Source organism: Carassius gibelio, chromosome A7 (assembly GCF_023724105.1).
Source record: "Carassius gibelio isolate Cgi1373 ecotype wild population from Czech Republic chromosome A7, carGib1.2-hapl.c, whole genome shotgun sequence".
In the NCBI taxonomy this organism is placed as follows: Eukaryota; Metazoa; Chordata; class Actinopteri; order Cypriniformes; family Cyprinidae; genus Carassius; species Carassius gibelio.
The window spans coordinates 38,606,867-38,625,493 of NC_068377.1; the positions used below are offsets into that span (position 1 = coordinate 38,606,867).

The window sequence follows — 18,627 nt, forward strand, 5'->3', positions numbered from 1 at the left end:
GATTAATCAAACATTTTGTTTTTAATCCAACTGATTTTAAAAGTTCTATTAACATCTTCAAAATAGAGTATTTCCAGACCCCCTTCAGCTTTCTTGTTAGTAAGAACCCCTTTCTTCAGTCTTTGGGATTTGTTTTTCCAAATAAAAGAATAAAACAGATTATTGATATCTTTAGAATAAGAGTCTTTAACATATAAAGATAAGGCGGGATAGACAAATCGAGATAAGCCTTCTGAAATTTAAATTTCTTTACCAAAAATTTGGAGACCTTGAATTTGTTCATTATTAGCAATACCAATGGATAATAACTCGACAACCAACAAAAATAAAAAGGGGGAAATTGGACAACCTTGACGTACTCCTTGGTTAATGTTAAATCTTTTAGAGGTGGAAGTGTTAAGTATTACAGAACTATTAAAATCATTGTAAAACATTTTAACTACATTCAAAAATGTATTTCCGAATCCAAAAAGTGTTATAGTTTAATATATATATATATATGAATCCAAAAAGTGTTATAGTTTAATATATATATATATATATATATATATATATATATATATATATATATATATATTGTCACGGGAGGAGCACAAGACAGACACAGTGGGCGTGGCGTCAGGCCTCGGAGAGGCTTTTATTAACAGAAATCATAAAACAAAGGGAATAAAAGTGGCCAAAGGGGGAAAGTGTCCAAAATAACAGGGGATCTGGTGTCCTCGTCGTGCTGCAGGGCTTGTGTAGGTTGGGCAGTGTTCATTGAGGAAGGGTCCAGGCAAGGGGCGGAGTCCGGCGGCCGCACGCGCTCCCCTCCTTGGTCCGGGGCGCGAGGGGCGGCGGCTTCTCCTAGCGGCCGCGTCTCTCTCGTTGGCCGCGGCGCTGGTAGGGGATGGACGGCCCGGCATCCTGGCCCGTCGGTCGTGTATACGGGTGCGGTTCCCATCCGGATCGCGGGTCCGGCAGCTCACGTCTTGGTGGCGCGGGAGTCCCTCAACGCACCCTTCCTGGACCCACGAGGACACCAGTGTGCATGCACGGGGAAGAGACCGGTCTCCTGAGGAGAGGCGCGTTGGGCTTTTAAACAGCGGCGGTTATGAGGCTCCACTTCCTTCAGGTGTGCCCCATCACACGCCGCCAGCCCTGACTCGTCCAGCGCCCCTCCTCTCACACACCCACTCCAGTCGGGAGCCTGGTGAAGGGCGGCGATTTAGGACGGGGTGCCGGTGATAATCAGGGAGGAGGCAGCTGACTCGTCACAATATATATATATATATTGTTCAATTGTATCGAACGCTTTATAAAAGTCTAAAAAGAAAATTACGGCTCCTTCATCAACATTCTCAGCATAATCCAAAAGGTCAAGCACAAGTCTAATATTGTTAGTTATGTGTCGTCCTTTTAAAAAACCTGATTGGCATTCACTAATAATTTTATTTAAACCTTCTTGTAAACTTCTTGTAAATACTAAAGTAAATTATTTATAATCAGTTGTTAGAAGAGAGATTGGTCTCCAATTTTCTATCAAATTTGGATCTTTATCCGGTTTAGCAATTAATGAAATTATACCTTGTTTCATAGTAGTAGTCATTTCGCCACTATTAATACATTTAATTAACATGTTCAATTACATTTTGCTTATGATGATTTTGCTGCCTCTAGCAATTTTTATTTTGTTGTATATATATATATATATATATATATATATATATATATATATATATATATATGTGTGTGTGTGTGTGTGTGTGTGTGTGTGTGTGTGTTTGTGTGTCATGGAGATCAATGGGAGGCTTTCGACTTTCGACATTTGACTTTAATATTTATATTGTATATTCACAGTAACAGTTTTACAAAGGGAGGGTTTTCTATTTTGTCAAGTCTAGCTAATGTTTGGGTACAATTTTTTCTTTTCCCCAAAATATGGTAACATACACAAAGATGCTGAAACATTTGGAAATGCATAACATACATTAACAGTTTATTGAAGAATATATGTGAACTACATGAACAAACATCTGAAGGAAACATTTCTGCCTTTTTAACCCTCAAGTGTGACTGTCTGCTGAAACTGAAATTAATACATGTAAAATGATTACTTTATAAAGTGATTAATGAAAATTTAGTTAAAGTTAAAGGAAGTGAACACACAATCACTTGTTTCCTGACATGAAGGTCTGTGTATCCTTTCACTCTTAATATATGCTGCAGAAGTTGAGTTTGTCAGTTTCAGGACGGCTGATCCAGCGCTGATCTCCTCCAGACTGAACTGCTCCAGATCTCACTGTGTGTTCACAGTCCTCCTCTGATGTGCCGTTCCCTGGAGCCCAGTTCTGATAGCACACAGTCTCTCCGCTCACCCAATACCAGACGCCCAAAATATGAGAGTGACGTAAACCCAACCACAGCCCCGCAGTAGACGCTCGTTTAACCACGTTCATCACACGACGCTGAATCTCTTCTGAATGAACCGAGACCAGATCCACATGATTCTGTCTGCAGTATCTCAGAGCTTCAGACCACGTCACATTCTCTCTGATCACAATCAGTTTATCTGGAAACCAAACAGAGCACAAGCAGAAACTAGAGAGAGACTGATCAAAAACAACATCAGAACAAACACTGTGGATGAATTTGTCATGTCAGACATGTAGCGGGAACTTTAAGAGATCTGGAGGAGATGATGGATTGTGTGTTTTGTGAGGATCTACTCACCTTCATGACACACAAAAGGAAACTGGTGATTACAAGAGTCATCAATCCATCGTCCCTGAGCACTTTTTAAAACAGCTGTACAGTTTTCATCACCTCCATAATTATTAGGTTGACCAGACTTCCAGAATCTGAAAGAGTAGTTACTCTGATCTGACCACTGCCATGAGTCTCTGAACAGACCGATCCAGACATCTGATCCAGATGAGTTATTATCACTAATGAACTTCTTAACCTTCTCATTCTCATCCTGGTTTCTCACACTGACCAGATCAGTGTGTTTCTGTCTGCAGTAACTCTGAGCGTTTCTCCAATTCATCTTCTGATTGATAAAGATGAGTCCTGTGTTCTCTTTAAGAAAGACAAATGGACAAAGATTCATGAATCAGTTTGTTCATTATTCTTTCACTGTTTTATGGTTTGGATGTGAACAGGAGCAGTGTTGGAAACATCAGAAACACGTCTCTCAAAGAATTGAGCTGCTTCTTCAGCTGGTGATTTACTGAATATTAACTATATTTTCAGGATTATATTACAGATCTATCATGAAGTAACACTGAGGAACATTGTGATGATTTTAAAGCTCTCTCTACTGATCCATTATGAACACTTGACTCAGACACAAAGAGCCGATGAGAGAAACATCAAACAGAGGAAGATGTTACACTGCAGATAAATATGCTCGTTAACATTCATTTGGACTGTAGATCACTAATTTATAAAATAATAGTTAGTAAATTGTTTTAATGAAGAATCATGAACTGGACTTGAGTTCATGTACAAGTAAAATAAAGATGTTACAGGTTTGTACTGAGATACAGAAGACTGAAATAACAAACTTCATCACTTCACATCACATCATTGTGACAAATTACCCCATAGTGTGTCTTTTTATTTCTGGAAAATATTGTGTCTGTACAGAAATTGTTTTAACAATGGAAGTGAAAAATATACAGTCACCTCTATATTCATAATCAATTAAAATAATGGTTAGTATTGCATAAAAAAAAAAAAAAATTATTTGCACATTTATGAATGACTTGTTGTTGAATTTCTATAAATGTATTTTAAATAGCTGCACTCACTGTTGTTGCAGATGAATTGGTAGTTATTACTACATCCCAAATCATTCCATTGTCCATTTCTCATCACAGCGCACTCATCTTTACCATCAGGTTGTGTAGGAGCCCAGTTCAGATAGAGCGCAGGTTCACCTGAAGACCACTGCCATTTTCTCTGCAGGCCAATCCAGAAACGTTCATCAATCACACTCTTCATCAGCTCGTTCATGTCGTTCATGTTGTCAGCGGTGGCCAGATCTGTGTAATTCTCTCTGCAGTATCTCTGAGCTTCAGTCCAGGTCTTCTTCTCATTTATAAAGTGATACTGACACTGAACACATTCAGATACGGAGCAGAGAGCTGTGAAAGAGAGACGCTGCTTTAATGCTTTTCAGAACAGCATCAAACCTAATGAAACTAGAAATCATAAATAAAACCACAAACACTCACCAACGAGAAGAAGAATGAAATCTAGAGTTTGCTCCATTTCTGAGGAAGAATAATATAGATAAACTCATGTTTCAAGTATTCACTGATTCATTTTAATTTAAAACATGATTTCAGTGATAATTAAAAAAACATAATAAGAGGAACATAAATGCACCTTACACATTCATTAAGACAATATTAACATCTCAAAGTCTGATTTGCAGAATGAAGATGTGAGTTGTTCTTACTTTAGAGGTCGTGTGTTTCTGTTCTGAGTCTGATGTTTCTGTCTTCAGCTTCACACTCTTTGATGATTATATCTGCTTCATGTGTTTATTACTCTAAAACAAAAGCCTTTTCATTTTTCTTCCTTGTTCACGTGTATCTACTTCTTTTGCTGTCTGTGTTGGACTTTGTTGCTGTAATTCTGTGGAAGTGTGTTCATTTGAATGTGGTGGAGACAGAGAATCTGTGTGTTCTGGAATGAAGTGTATTTCCAGCAGCTTCACAGGAACAACCTCAACATTTACATTTCTTTTTTCCATTTTCTTTCAGTTTTGATAATGTCAGAGACAACAACATGTTTCTGCTTCCCAAACTAAACAATACTTTCACAAAATGTGAACATGTTCTGTATCTGTTGTGTCATGAACACTATCACACAGAGAAATACAAACATGCAAATAAAAGACAACAGCAACAACTCACTCAACTCTTTAAATGTGAAAATCACAGCCTCAGAGAACATCCACAATATTTCATTACGCACTGTTGCTCTCTTCATATAATGTCAACTTATTTAACAGTAAATTTCATTCACTGGAGTCACATATCATGCTTGCATTTGATTTAAATGCTACTTTAACCTCTTTCTCGCATTTACCTGATTCTCTTAAATATTTCTCTCTCAGTATTGTTTTTTTTTTTTTTTTTTTGTTCCAGAGTAAAAATCGTGAATGTGAACAAGTGAATATAACCTTTTCATCTGCCCTGACCCTATGTCTAGTCAAAGAACACAGACTTTTCAGAGAAGCAGGGGCTCCAATTAGGAAATATAACTAAATATTCAATATAATGCTGCTGAATTACATGATTTTTAATGAAAAATAGACCTATAGGCCTGATTCGAGACTGTCCTCCTCCTAAAACAAACACATAGTTTGTTTGTGCAAGCAGCATATTACGACCATAGACAGATTACGACCTATAATTACGGTTTAAAATCAAACGCCCTCTAGCGGCCTTATTATGATAGTCTCGTTGGTTGTCATCATCAAGTGACCTTTGACTGTCGTTACCATCGTTACCACTCACAAAAAGTAGGAGGGACCCAACATTTTACCAAGTGTCGTTGTCCAGGTGTGTAAACTATTTTATCATGATAACTGTTTTACTGTGGTATTTATAGTTAAAACACATTAACTACATTGTCATGCCTTTAATACCTTTTTGTAATGTAATTGTAATTCAGTGTTTTTTTTCTTTTCTGTTTTGCAGTTTCTCTCCAGCTCCTACAACAACATTCAGTGTCCAGCAGCTCTTTATGAAGCCCTCTCTCTCTCTCTCTCTCTCTCTCTCTCTCTCTCTCTCTCTCTCTCTCTAGGGTGTGTTGCATGCTGGGAAGCGAGAGTGTGGCGTGGGGTGTGAGAGGCACGTGCAAGAGCGTGAAGGTTCTTAAGTTTTTTCTTATAGTTAAATTTTTTTTTCCATAGGTTTTACCTATCATCTTTTATTGTTTTCTTTTTCTTTTTTTTTTCAATTCAAGTTTATTTGTATAGCGCTTTTTACAATACGAATCGTTACAAAGCATCTTTACAGAGAATTATGTTTCTACAATATTTAGTAGTAGCTTATGGTGGTGACTGTCAGTTTGTGCACGTTTGACAGGATTTTTAGAAAAAATTAATACAAGACATAGTCAGCCAGACGATGAACACTATTAATATTATTAATTAATAATTATTATATGATGCAGTCACACTTGTAGTAATAATTGCTAGTTCTGTTTGTTGATTCAGGGTTAGCATCATCTTTGGTCCTCTGAGGGTCAGCATCATCTCTTCTCAGGTGTTCTGGATCCAGACTGGAGCTTGTGTAAATCCTAGTTACCACGGGATGTAAATCCCGTGGCAAAACATAGAAACAAATAGAGACATCATTAGCATAGCCGCTGATCCAACAAACTAAAATTAGTTTAACCCAAGCTAATGAATAAAAATGCACATTTGATCAGATGCACCTACACTCACAATTTAAGAGATACATTATTCGAATGCTTGGCGAAAGAGATGTGTTTTTAATCTAGATTTAAACAGAGAGAGTGTGTCTCTTCACTTCACTTCTTTGGGTCACCGATTATTGTATTCAAGTTTGTGAGGCGTTTTCTAGTCAAACGGGATGGCCTCTCTTCCTGCGGGGGAAGAGCCATCTCTCTCGCTTCGGAATGGTTTCAGGTGTGTTCCTGAGGTAGGTACAGTGATTGAGGAGGTGCTGTTAGCAACAGGAGAACAGGTAGGCCATGAAAACATTGTTTCTGCATCTCGTATGAACAAGGCAGTTGTCGTATTTAAAAAAAGAGAGAACAACTATTAATCAGGATAATTGAAAGATGCATTTGGGTTAAAGAAACTTTTGTACCCGTTACACCTCTTTTTGCTCCAGCTACAAAAGTGACAATTTCCTATGTACCTCTTTCATTAAAGATGACGCGATCGTGCGAGAATTGACATGGTTCGGAAAGATGGCTAGTGCTGTGAAAACGATTCCCTTGGGTTGTACATCTACCGAAATTAAGCACGTATTGTCTTTTAGACGACGACAAGCATTTATGTTTCTGACAGCCCCTACTAAAACACTGGATGTTTCGTTTCGAGTGACATGTGGAGAGAGTTCTTATATGGTTTACGCGAGCACTGATACTTTGATACGTTGTTTTGAGTGCAGAGTTTTTGGCCACAAGAAATTGTCTTTCCCTCATAAACAGCAGCAGGCAGAGGAAACTGAAGACAAGAAGACATTACGGGTTCAAATGATGAAGCGGAAAATGAGTCCGAAGACGAAAGTATTAGAGATGATGATTCATGCATTGATGTAGACGTTGGCAGATATGGAAATTTGTATACTGTTGAACAGATAAACTCTTTCCAGGATAAATTAAGCGGAGGAGTGTTGATGTTGAAGAGGTTTTTCCTGACCTAGAGAAATGTATTGCATCTGTAATGAAAGCTCGTAAAGAATGTAACGTTGAGATTTTGTCGCAGCAAAAAAGGTTTAGACTAAAGAAATATTTGACAGCAGTCAGACAAAAAATGAAGGGTAAACGTAAGTCTACTAGAACTAGCCTTAAATAAATGCAGATGGGGATCTGGCCTTTATTATGTTTTTTCTTTCTTTCTTTTTCTTTTTTCTTCCCCCTATTTATGGATGTTCATAAAATAGGATCCTTAAATTATAAACGGGGCAAGGGACAGAAGTAAATGGCCTTTATTAAAAGTGTGTTTAAATTTGAAAGAAACTCAAGTAGACACACATAGTAATGAAGAAAATGAAACTGATTTTGGGATGTGGTGGGAGGGAGATCATGTTTTGAGTCATGGCACCAACCTTAGTGCAGGGGTGGCAATATTATTTTCACCCAGATGTAAAGTTAAAATTTTGTCTAAGAATGAAGTAGTGAAAGGGCGCAAACTTGCTCTAAGAGTAGAAATAAAAAAATAGTTTTTGTGTTAATAAATGTTTATGCTCCCACAACGGGTAGAGAGAGAATAGCTTTTTTTCTTAAACTTAAAGATGTAGTTTCCTCTTTTATAAATGAAGATTTTTTAGTAATTGGAGGAGATTGGAATTGTACTTTAGATTTTACTTGTGATAGAAATGGAGAAGAAGATCATTTTTTATCAGCAGTATCTTTGAGAGAGATTACCACACAATTTGGACTTATTGATATTTGTAGAGAGAAAAATAAAAGTAAAAGAAGTAAAAACAAAACACCCGTGTAGGTTGTATTGGAATGTAAAAAGAAACTAACTCTAAAGTGGAAAACGAACTTTAAAACGCTTGTGAATCAAGGACTCTCGTGATTTTGTGATTGTTTATGAAATCTTGAATTGAACTTGAACCACAATATTGTTACTTTCTGTTTACACTTTCTTCTGTCATTTGTTATGTGAAGTAACGAAAAAAAATACAAATGGTGTGAAAATTTAACTTCATGTCGTTTTTTTTTTTTTTTTTTTTTTTGGAAACACTTTTTCCTTAAAATATATTTTTTGTTGTTGTTGTGTAACAGTGGCTTGAGCTATTTACGGGGAAACCGAAATTAGTCACGCATTATAAATAGGCTAAAGAAAATAAATATTTTATTTTCTTGACAAGTTTTGCTTGTCTGGCGCCCGAACAATTTAAATTAAATTTACATTTATTAAATTTATTTTTGGGGCAGCCACCGTTACAAAATCTATAAACTGAAGGAATTGCCAAAATGTTGTCAAAGGGCCGTCCTTTCTCTTCTTCCAAATGTAACCCACCAAATCAGAGGGGGCGAATAACTGGCCACAAACTGTAGGCTTCATCGCTTATGCAAGCAGTTTAATTACAAGTCACATAAACACAAACTTTCACATAAAGTAATAAATATCTAAAGCACTGAGACAAACCTCATTCAATCAATCCGTTATTTTAGTTTTATATTTAGTGGGTGAAAATAAACAGAATCTTTCCATTCACCACAAGAACCTGGAAGAGCCTGTCCTGAATGACCATATACAGTATATTTAATATGATGCTGCTGAATTGCATTATTTTGAATGGAAAAATATAGGCTTGATTTATAAGTAAATGTGTGAGAGAATAAATACCAAAGTTGTTTTCGGCATATTTTGTATGATTAAAGAGAGTGTGTTTAGGCTATTTTAAAATAAAGCCTAATTATTATTATTATTATATATAAAAATATTATTCACAAATAGGTCAAATTATTTACATTTTTATTGTTCTAGTCTTCTGATTTTTCTTTCTTTCTTTATTTCCTTTAAATAATACAAAAATTACTTTTGTCCCCTCCCCTATTCTGTTAGTAAATTCCTGATAAAGTAATTATTCAATTTTCTATTAGTACTTGCAACATCATGTCTCCTCATTCACATTTTCTTTAAACCGACATTTCAATTTAGATGGTAAAGCGTCAAACACTGTACAATATTCTTTAGGGATTATTGGAATATTGTACCTCTGAAAAAATTGTGGTATACAGGTGCCCATTTTCATTAAATAACTGTTTAACAAATATAATACTATTGTCTACCCATAAAAAAAAAAGTATGTATTTATTTGGAGAGAAATTGTTCTTATATAAGCGTCGATGAGAGTAGCACCTGCTTGTGAAAATGACTTCATCTAACTGGACTCTTACTTATTACAAAGTTGCATTGAAACAGAAAAGCAACACCACCAAAGATTAGATTAGGAATTAAATACCAAATTTTATTTTGCATTGAAAGTAATTCTTGATCCATCCAATCTTTAAAATTGCATTTGATGTTCTGAAGTCAAGCATCCATCACCAACCGAAATAGTTAAGGTACCTTTTTTAATGTAATGAGACATTTCTCCGAATGAAATTTTAAAGACTCCTACTTTAATGTGAAAATAGCAGGAAAGAGATAAACATTCAGTTTGTGATAAAATAATTATACCGTTCATTAACAGGTCTGTTATTAACCACAAATTAAATCTATTTTAAATTCTTGAATCACAGGTTAAAATTAAGATGTCCCCTTTTCTTTTCATCATTACATATTTTGATTCCTAAATAGGTAACATTATTCTTTGCAGGGATGCCATTAATATCAAGAAGTTTGTGACTTTTCAGAGGGAACAACTCACATTTGTTTAAATTATAATTGTAAATGTTAACCCTGAAACCAATGAAAAGTCATTCAAGCAATCACATTTTAAATTTCTAATGAATCTCTTACAAATATTCTTCTATCATCTGCTAATTGACAGCATTCTATTTCTCTTTCTAAAATACTGATTCTGTAAAAAGTATATTTGTTCATGTAAAGAGTCATTGTCTGGTTTACAAATAAGAATAAAAAGGAATGATTTGATAATGAAAAGAATGAATGAAAAATTATAATGATAAATGATGAATCAAACTTTTGATGGGAATCATTGACTTCCATAGTGGAAAAAAATAAAATAAATGCTATTGAAGTCAATGATGCCCACCAACAGAGGAAAGAAACTCTTACAGTTTTGGTACAAGAGGAGGGAGAGTAAATGTTTACGTGTGTGTGTGTGTGTGCACTGAAAAAAATTAATCTGAGTGGATGTAAATGTTAAGTAATTAAAATGCGTGATATCAACAATAAAATGTTAAGTTTGTGTCTTTACTTTAATATATCTAGTTTTAAATTAATCTGCATTTGTTCAAAAAACAAGAAAATTTGTATTTTATTGCTTTACAAAATTAATCTAAGTAATCCCAGCCAAGCTTTTTAGGTACACACGCACAACAAACAATACCTTGTTTTATTTACTCGCTTGGTACAAAAAAAAAAAAACCTCCCCTTCCTGTTTCGTTGGTCTGGAAACCCCTTGCATTCCTAACGAAGACGAAGACGAACACGCGGACTGAATTTAAGGTAAGAATAAAGCTAGCAAATTAACAGTTAATGTTACTTGGGTTGGTACATTCTTTACAGTTTTCGAATTGCTGTACAAAAACTAGGCTTTAAATGTAATTTGAAGATTGTTGTAACGTTATGTGGATTTTCTAATTAGCATTAGGCCTACCATGTGGTTACACTGGTAAGTTAAAGTTAGGTGGCTAACTTAGCTGCTTTAAAGCATTCAGTATTAAGCTTGGCATATGTCTAAATACATTTAAGGAGCCACTGAAGCCCATTTTAGGATTCCTTTTTCTCCCTGTGAAAGTGTTTGGTTCTCCCTGATAATAAAAGGTGATGTGGATGCGTTGGAATGCGGGTAACGTTAGTCTCTCGTACGGGGGGACAGCTGCCAGTTGAGTTCACGTAGCATTTACAGCCGCCATTTTATTCGGATAATTTTCAAAATATTACTCTTATCGTTTCATGAAATGTAGTTTTTGAAGTATTTCAGGCGAGAATGTAGTTGTTTTAAACTCAAATATGCGGTTTATTTATAAAGACAGCGTCTATTTAAAAAAATGTGTTTTGCCGATTTCAGAGATGAGCTCCATGCGATCAGCGGGAGCTCCGTCATCATGTATCCGCCGAGAGCAGCTTCAGCTCGGCTAGACCTTCTGACATTTGCCGCTGGCCCTGATGTCTCTTTAGTGGTTCAAGATAAAATATAATTCGTTTGGGTCAAAACGAAACGTTTCTTATCTTTGGCCTTTATTCAATCAATCTATTAATATGTTTTATATATAGGTCCTTTTCATTCCTGTCTCTATAGAAATATGAACTTTTGTCATATAGATATTTCGTCATACAGAATGCATACTCCATGAATTATGCGATCTGAAAGAGTGCCCATTAGCGCGCTCTGTCAGTTTCTCTTCGTGGTTTGCGTTTGTTAGGACGGTAGTTTTTACGGTCTATGGTTAGAGCGTTTACAGCTGTCAATCATAATATGTGACCATAATCCTGCCTTCTGCATGACGCAGTTCCCTGTACACTTTCTCATCTGAGCTCCGAGGTAAAAAAAAACAACACAAACATTTCATATGAAACTGAAGACAATTAGCTGTCTGATCGGCAGGTCAACTACCTGTAGTTGTTTGTGGAGAGAAGAAAATGTGAAACTATTTTTAATTATAGTTATTATTTGCTATGAATTGGGTTTCTTGCATTGGTCAGTTACTAACCATTAACTTACACTGTGTCCTTAACCAGGTGATTCTCCTGACAATAGGCTACACTGGATAAAGGTATGTAACTTTCAATAAATTATATTTAAATGATATAATACATTTATTGTAGTGAGGAAACTGGGGGTAAAGTTATAACTCAGTTGGCAGTTTTTTTTTGCATTTCACAGAGCAAATTTATAGTCCTGTAAAAAAAAAAAAAAAAAAAAAAGTGACGACTTAAGGGGTGTGCACCATATGTTGCTGGTTGCTCAAAGTCTGCCATTGCATTAGTTCCCATTTCCATGATAATCTATTTTTGTTGATCCCATGGTTACATACATTAGCTAAAAAATAAAAAAAACTTAGTTTACTTCAACCATTTTAAATTCACATCTTTCTATTTAACATTGATGAGGCTGTGACAAAATCAAACTTACCTGATTACCTGTGGAGAAAATAACAAGATGCTTACCTGATGAAGCTGTAAGAAAAACATCTGCTCAATGATGGTGTAATTTTAGATTCTCTTCTTTTCATTCGTCAGTTGCATACTCCCCTGAACAATTGTATGGCTCAGAACAACGGGACTCAATATCGTCACATTTGACCAATCTACTTATGTTCAGTTAGTGCCCCAAAATGACTCTAGAATATGCTGGGATCTGTGTGATGCACAGGCACCATAAATTAATGTAAAAGTCAAGACACTCACACTGAAGACATACAGTTTTGTTTAAAGATGTCATGGGTGTTGAAAGTAATCCTTCTCTGTAAAGTTCAAAATCAAAACAAATGACTTTTGGTGACTTGTAAGTTGAATGTTTCTTTAACAAATGTGATTTGAGGGAATTCCAGGATGGACAAGGGCAATCAGTATGTAAACAGGCAAAAAATAGCTGCCGTCTTTCCTTAATTTGTAGTATTGTACCCCCTTTTTACAAGATGTATAAAACATCTCTTATGTCCTCAGAGTATGTGAAGTTTTTGCTCAACATACCACACAGATCATTTTTATAGCATGTAGTAAAAAAGCTCAGTTTTTGTATGTCCCTTTAAATGCAAATGACCTGCTGCTCCTGGTTGCATGTTCCTGGGGGCAGGATTTATGTAAATTTTAGGGTTAGTGATGTCACCAACCCGAGTGGAAGCCGTTGTAGTCTCTTCCAGCCATTTGTTGTAGTCCTTAAAAATAGATTTCTCTAAAAGAATATATCTCCCTTTGCTTTGAACTTTGAATGTCGTAACTTTGCAGATGTTGTTTATGCTCAAACAGAAACATTACACACTAACTAAAGTTAAAAAAGTGAAATCATAATCAACCATCCCTTTAAGATTACAAATGATTGACCTGATAAATAAATATATATTTTCTCTTTACATTTTTGAGGACAGACAAGCAGACAGAGAGGCAAACACAACTAAATGGAAGTAGCTCCTCACCGCTACCAGTATATGACAAATCTGACAAAACTGACTTCCACCACCCTCAGAGAGACCACCCAATTTGCTCCTCATTTAGGGTCTGGATGTACTCAGATCTAGCATCTGGATTATATGGGATGGATTTGCAAGATTTGTACCTTTGTTGCCCCTGTAACAAATGAACTTTTGAGACACTACAGATTAAGGCACAACCACAATGAATTTCTTCCCTGTTTACATGCTGATTGCCCTTGCTCCTTCAAAACCTATAGTGCCCTAAAATCACATTTGAGAAGGACACATTCAACTGAAAAATCAACACCGGAAGTACTTTTTTTTTAACTGTGAACTGTGCACTTCTTTTTTCTCCACTGAGAAGGATTACTTCCAACATCTTGGAGTTCATCTTAGGAAAAATGAAACCGTGCACTGTGTCTTTAAAGACTGTGATTTTCAGACAAATGTGTATGGAACCTTTGCATCACACAGATCCCGACAACACGCAACATATTCTTCAAGTGACTTCAAGGCACAAGCTGTACATAAGCATATAGATCAGTCAAATATTACAGATAATATTGTTGAAGAAGCACATTGTTCTGATGCATACACGTGTTTGGGAGAGGATGACTTTTCAGGAGAGTATGAAACTGAAGAATTGAAAGAGGATGAAATTGAACTAAAATTAGGCCACCTTCTGTTAAAATTACAGAGCATTTACAATGTTCCAAGCAAGTGCATTAATGAAGTTGTAGCAGAGCTCCAGTTCATATCCTCTTCATTGTCAGGTCCTGGCATAAAAAAGACTGTAAACACATGTTTAAGGAAATATGACTGTGTGCTTGATGACACTGTCATCTCAGATTTAGTCAAACAGTTGAGTGAGTCCAACTCCGTTAGCACAGCTTTAAGGGCTGATGGTCCTCTTGCCACATCTTACAGAAGACAGCAGTTTTTTAAGAAGAATTTTCATGTGGTTGAACCTGTCGAGTTCATTCTGGACAAGAAGGAAGGTCGAACCTTACAATATGTTCCCATTCTTCAGCTATTGTCACAGATATTAAGCGTTAAAGACATACAGGAGAAAGCTTTCAACTCTTCATATGCTACTCATGAGAGTCGGTACGAGTCATTTACTGATGGAACACATTTTAAAGAAAATGCACTTTCATCGACTGAAGACGTAACACTTTCTCTCCTTCTCTACATTGATGATTTTGAAGTGTGCAATCCTCTGGGAACATCCCGAAAAAAGCACAAGATTACTGCAGTGTATTGGGTATTGGCAAATGTTCCACTACAGTTTCGTGCAACACTTAAGTCAATTTATTTAGCTGTACTTTGTAAGGCTGTAGATGTAAAGAAGTATGGTTATGAGGCAGTGCTTGAGCCATTGTTAAAAGACATTGTCCAATTGGAAGAAGAAGGACTCTTTATTCCTTTGTTTGGAAAGAAAATCAAAGGCACAATAGTTAGTGTAGTAGCTGACAATTTAGGTGCCCATTCACTCGGTGGATTTTTGGAAAGCTTTTCTGGATCTCATGTCTGCAGGTTTTGTTTGGGAAAGCTGTCTGAGTTTCAGGTAAAAGAAGTGAGGACTGGGGCCTTCCAAGCAAGAACGAAGCAGGAACATTCTTTTCATGTACAAGCAGCTTTAGAAAGTCCCACTGTCACTCACTGCTTTGGTGTGAAAAGGCAATGTCCCTTAACTAAGAAATTAAAATACTTTGATGTTTTGTCAGGGTATCCCCCAGACTTGCTCCACGACCTATTCGAGGGAATAGTACCTTTGGAGTTGGCTTTGTGCCTTGATCTTCTGATTTAGAAAAAATACTTTACTTTATTTCAACTGAATGGCCTAATCAGCCAGTTCCCCTACAAGTGGACTGACAAATCTGACAGCCCACAGCCTATCCCGCTGAACTTTGCCACCCGGAAAAGCATAGGTGGAAACGCTCATGAAAATTGGAGTTTATTGCGACTGCTCCCCCTTATAATTGGTTTCAAAGTGCCAGAGAGTGAACCTGCATGGCATCTTTTAATGGATCTTAAAGACATTGTTGAGCTCGTGGTTTCTCCATTTCACACAGATGACACGTTAAGATTCCTGGACACCAAGATATCTGAACACAGGCATAGATACTTGCAGGTTTTTCCAGAAGCAAGAGTTCTGCCAAAGCACCATTATCTAGAGCATTACCCACAACTAATCAAGGCTTTTGGACCGCTTGTAGCCATGTGGACCATGCGCTTTGAAGCGAAGCATAGCTTTTTCAAGCGAGTTGTTCGACATACCAACTGTTTTCGTAACATTTTACTGTCTCTTGCTGTTAAGCATCAATTCATGCTGGCTTACCATCTGCATGGCACAGATGTACTCAAACCTGCCCTCAGTGTCTCAAATATGTCCTCATTGCCTGTGGATGTTCTCAAGGAAAACATACAGGAAGCAGTGCTTAAAAGGTTTCCTGGAGAAACATACATTCAGGTTGCCAATACAGTGACCTGTCATGGCACCACTTACTCGGTGGGAATGATTTTGCCCTATGGATCCACTGGAGGGCTTCCTGATTTTGTTGAACTAAATCTGATCCTTATTGTGCATGGCCAGCCTGTATTTGCTGTCAAGTGTCTACATTCATGGTACAGTGAGCACCTTAGGGCTTTTGAATTGGAATCCACAAGACAAGTGACAGTCTGCGAGCAACTAGAATTGACAGACTCCTATCCCCTTGCAGCTTACGCTGTTGAGCAAAAGCGATTTGTCACCCTGAAGCGTCATATACCCATACAAGATTAGGTATTTATATACAGTATATATTTATGTTTTCGTTTGTTTCTAAATCCTCAATTCACTGTCATTAGTTAAGTGTTTCTCATGACTTTCAAACTTCCTGGGATCTGAAAAAATGCAAAACTACCCAAAAATGTCACCCAGAGTCCTCCTTTACAAGTGACCCATATCTAAATTAAAATTGTAAACTTTTTGTTTCATTGCATGCCTAAATTTAACTTAACCAAACTTTTTTTTTTTTATAACTACAGAATCATCATGTCTGCCCGACTTCGAGTTATACTGCAAGAAGAAATCCGCAAGCTTTCCTTGCCTTCAGGAATACCGCAGACTCTAGAGGAATTGAAGCATATTGTACAAGAAACATTTGCAATACACCAAGATTTTAGTATTCAGTTCCAGGACCAAGATTTTAAAGGTCAGTTTTTTACTCTCCTTGAAACGAATGAAATAAAGGACAAAGACACCATCAAGGTGGTCCTTGCTGAACCAGTTATCACAGTAACTTTTCAAGATTCTTCTAAGGATCAGGGAGTCCCGGATAGCTTTGATAGCAGTTGCACTGAGTTATTGGAAGATGTTGGTTCCTGCTCCACTGCATCCAGTGATACCACAATTCTGTCTTCTCCAGGTAGCACCTCCTCCCTTCGTTCTGTGCCTTGGCCAGCTCAGTTTGTAATTCCTACCTTCTCTTTTGACACGGAGCTCATTCTTCAAGCAGCAAATGAAGCTAACCTAAAGGACGGAACCTTACTTTGCAATCCTGCAGTAAAATCCAACATTCTGGACAAACTAGCAGAGAGCATCTTTGTCTACACCGCCTATCCATCAAGTGCACAAAGGGAGCAGGTTGCTGAGGCCCTGGTTATGAAACACCCATGTTTGAGGGACCCAGTATCCTTCAATGGTCTATATAGTTGGCACAACAGCCTGAAGTACAAACTTGGAAATTTCAGAGCAAAGGTGAAACATCTTGGAATACCAGAGCTAAATGTCAACTGTCTCAAGAGAAAGTCAGCTGCAGATAAAACCCCAGCAAAAAACTTAAAAAAAGCAAAGAAATCTGAGGTAAATTATCTCCCACCTCATCCTCAAGGCGAAACTGATACATCCCTTGAAAAGGAGAGAGTGGAGCTTCTCTACGAGTACAAGAAGAGAGACAACAACAGTGTCATTAATGAGAAGATGGCAAAAACCTTCTCATTGCGTCGTAAAGATGTGATCCAGAAACCACTTGTTATTGACTTAAATGCTCGATGGCCTGCCCTGTTTGAGTTTTCCCAGGTATGTAGATTATTTTAATATTTATCTAATTGCATTTTAAAACTTATCTAAATTCTAATTGGAATTTGCTGAAACTAAGCTGCTAACTTAACTAAACTGAAACCATGCACTTAAATTAACTCTCATCCGGTGCAGCATCCCTTTCCAGACATCAGGCCACCTAAATGTTGTTCTTAGTGTATTTCTAGGGTTACTTTTTCTAGTTTGTATACGGTTTCTCTTCCCTGTGTCTCTAATTCTTTTCTTTCAGTATCTCATGATGTCTCTCCATCTCTCTTGGTCTCTTTCTCAGATCGAGGAGGAATTCCGGAGGATCACACTGAAGCCACTACAGTCCACATTCTTTGGGAAGTTGGACGAATACACGCCTAAATTGTTGAGACTCTACAGGAGGAAGGGAGGAGCTGTTGGGAAGAAACTTGATGAGACCCTTGAAATCATGAATGAGGCATGTACTTTTAAAATTAAAGCAGTTACTTTAATGTTGTAGCATTCTTATATCTGTACTTATAGGGTCACAAAATTGAATTTCTGTCATTCATTTCTTACCCTCATTTCGTCCAAAACCTTAAGACCTTCTTTCATTTTCGGAACTCAAATTAAGAGTTATTTTTTTTTTATATATAAAATCTGAGAATTTTCTGACCCTCCATAGACCGCAACGTCATTGCAACTTTTAAGGTCCAGAAAGGCGGTGAAAACATTGCTAAAATAGTCCATGTGACTCCAGTGGCTCAACCTTAATGCCATGAAGCGGCCAGAATACTTTTTGTGCACAAAAATAATGACATTGTTCAACTATTTTATCTCTTCCATGTCAGTCTCCTATGCTGTTCACGTAGTAAACACAGCGTTGCCTTTCCGTGTTCTACTTAAAAAAAAATGCTGGCTCAGTATTGGCCTCTGGTTGGCCAGCTCCTGCGTCAGCATCACATGCATGCATCATTGTGCTTGCGTGAACCGTGTCGGCCAGTAGTAAGCTGGTGTTGAAGCGCAACTGTGTTTACTACATAAACAGCGTAGGAGACTGACACAGTAGAGACAAAATTGTTAAAGTCGTTCTGTTTGTGTTTTTTTTGTCAGATTTT

The 18,627-nt window shown here is 37.0% G+C and overlaps 2 protein-coding genes and 1 pseudogene across 2 annotated transcripts; 1 reads left to right on the top strand and 2 right to left on the bottom strand.

Annotated features, from left to right (window-relative positions):
• Positions 1-4,493, bottom strand: part of LOC128017471 (C-type mannose receptor 2-like) — a 38,187-nt pseudogene extending 33,694 nt beyond the window's left edge.
• On the bottom strand, positions 2,193-4,257 carry LOC128017474 (C-type mannose receptor 2-like). The gene is made up of 4 exons (XM_052602887.1): positions 4,221-4,257; positions 3,795-4,130; positions 2,713-3,060; positions 2,193-2,551 (listed from the first exon to the last, which is right to left on the bottom strand). Exons 1-4 carry the CDS (start codon positions 4,255-4,257, stop codon positions 2,193-2,195), a joined length of 1,080 nt encoding a protein of 359 aa, XP_052458847.1.
• A 6,235-nt stretch (positions 4,494-10,728) lies between the features above and the next one.
• Positions 10,729-18,536, top strand: LOC128017467 (uncharacterized). Its single transcript, XM_052602875.1, has 4 exons — positions 10,729-10,846; positions 12,083-12,117; positions 16,507-17,539; positions 17,832-18,536. Exons 3-4 carry the CDS (start codon positions 16,514-16,516, stop codon positions 18,027-18,029), a joined length of 1,224 nt encoding a protein of 407 aa, XP_052458835.1. The 5' UTR covers positions 10,729-10,846; positions 12,083-12,117; positions 16,507-16,513; the 3' UTR covers positions 18,030-18,536.
• Positions 18,537-18,627: the final 91 nt, after the last annotated feature.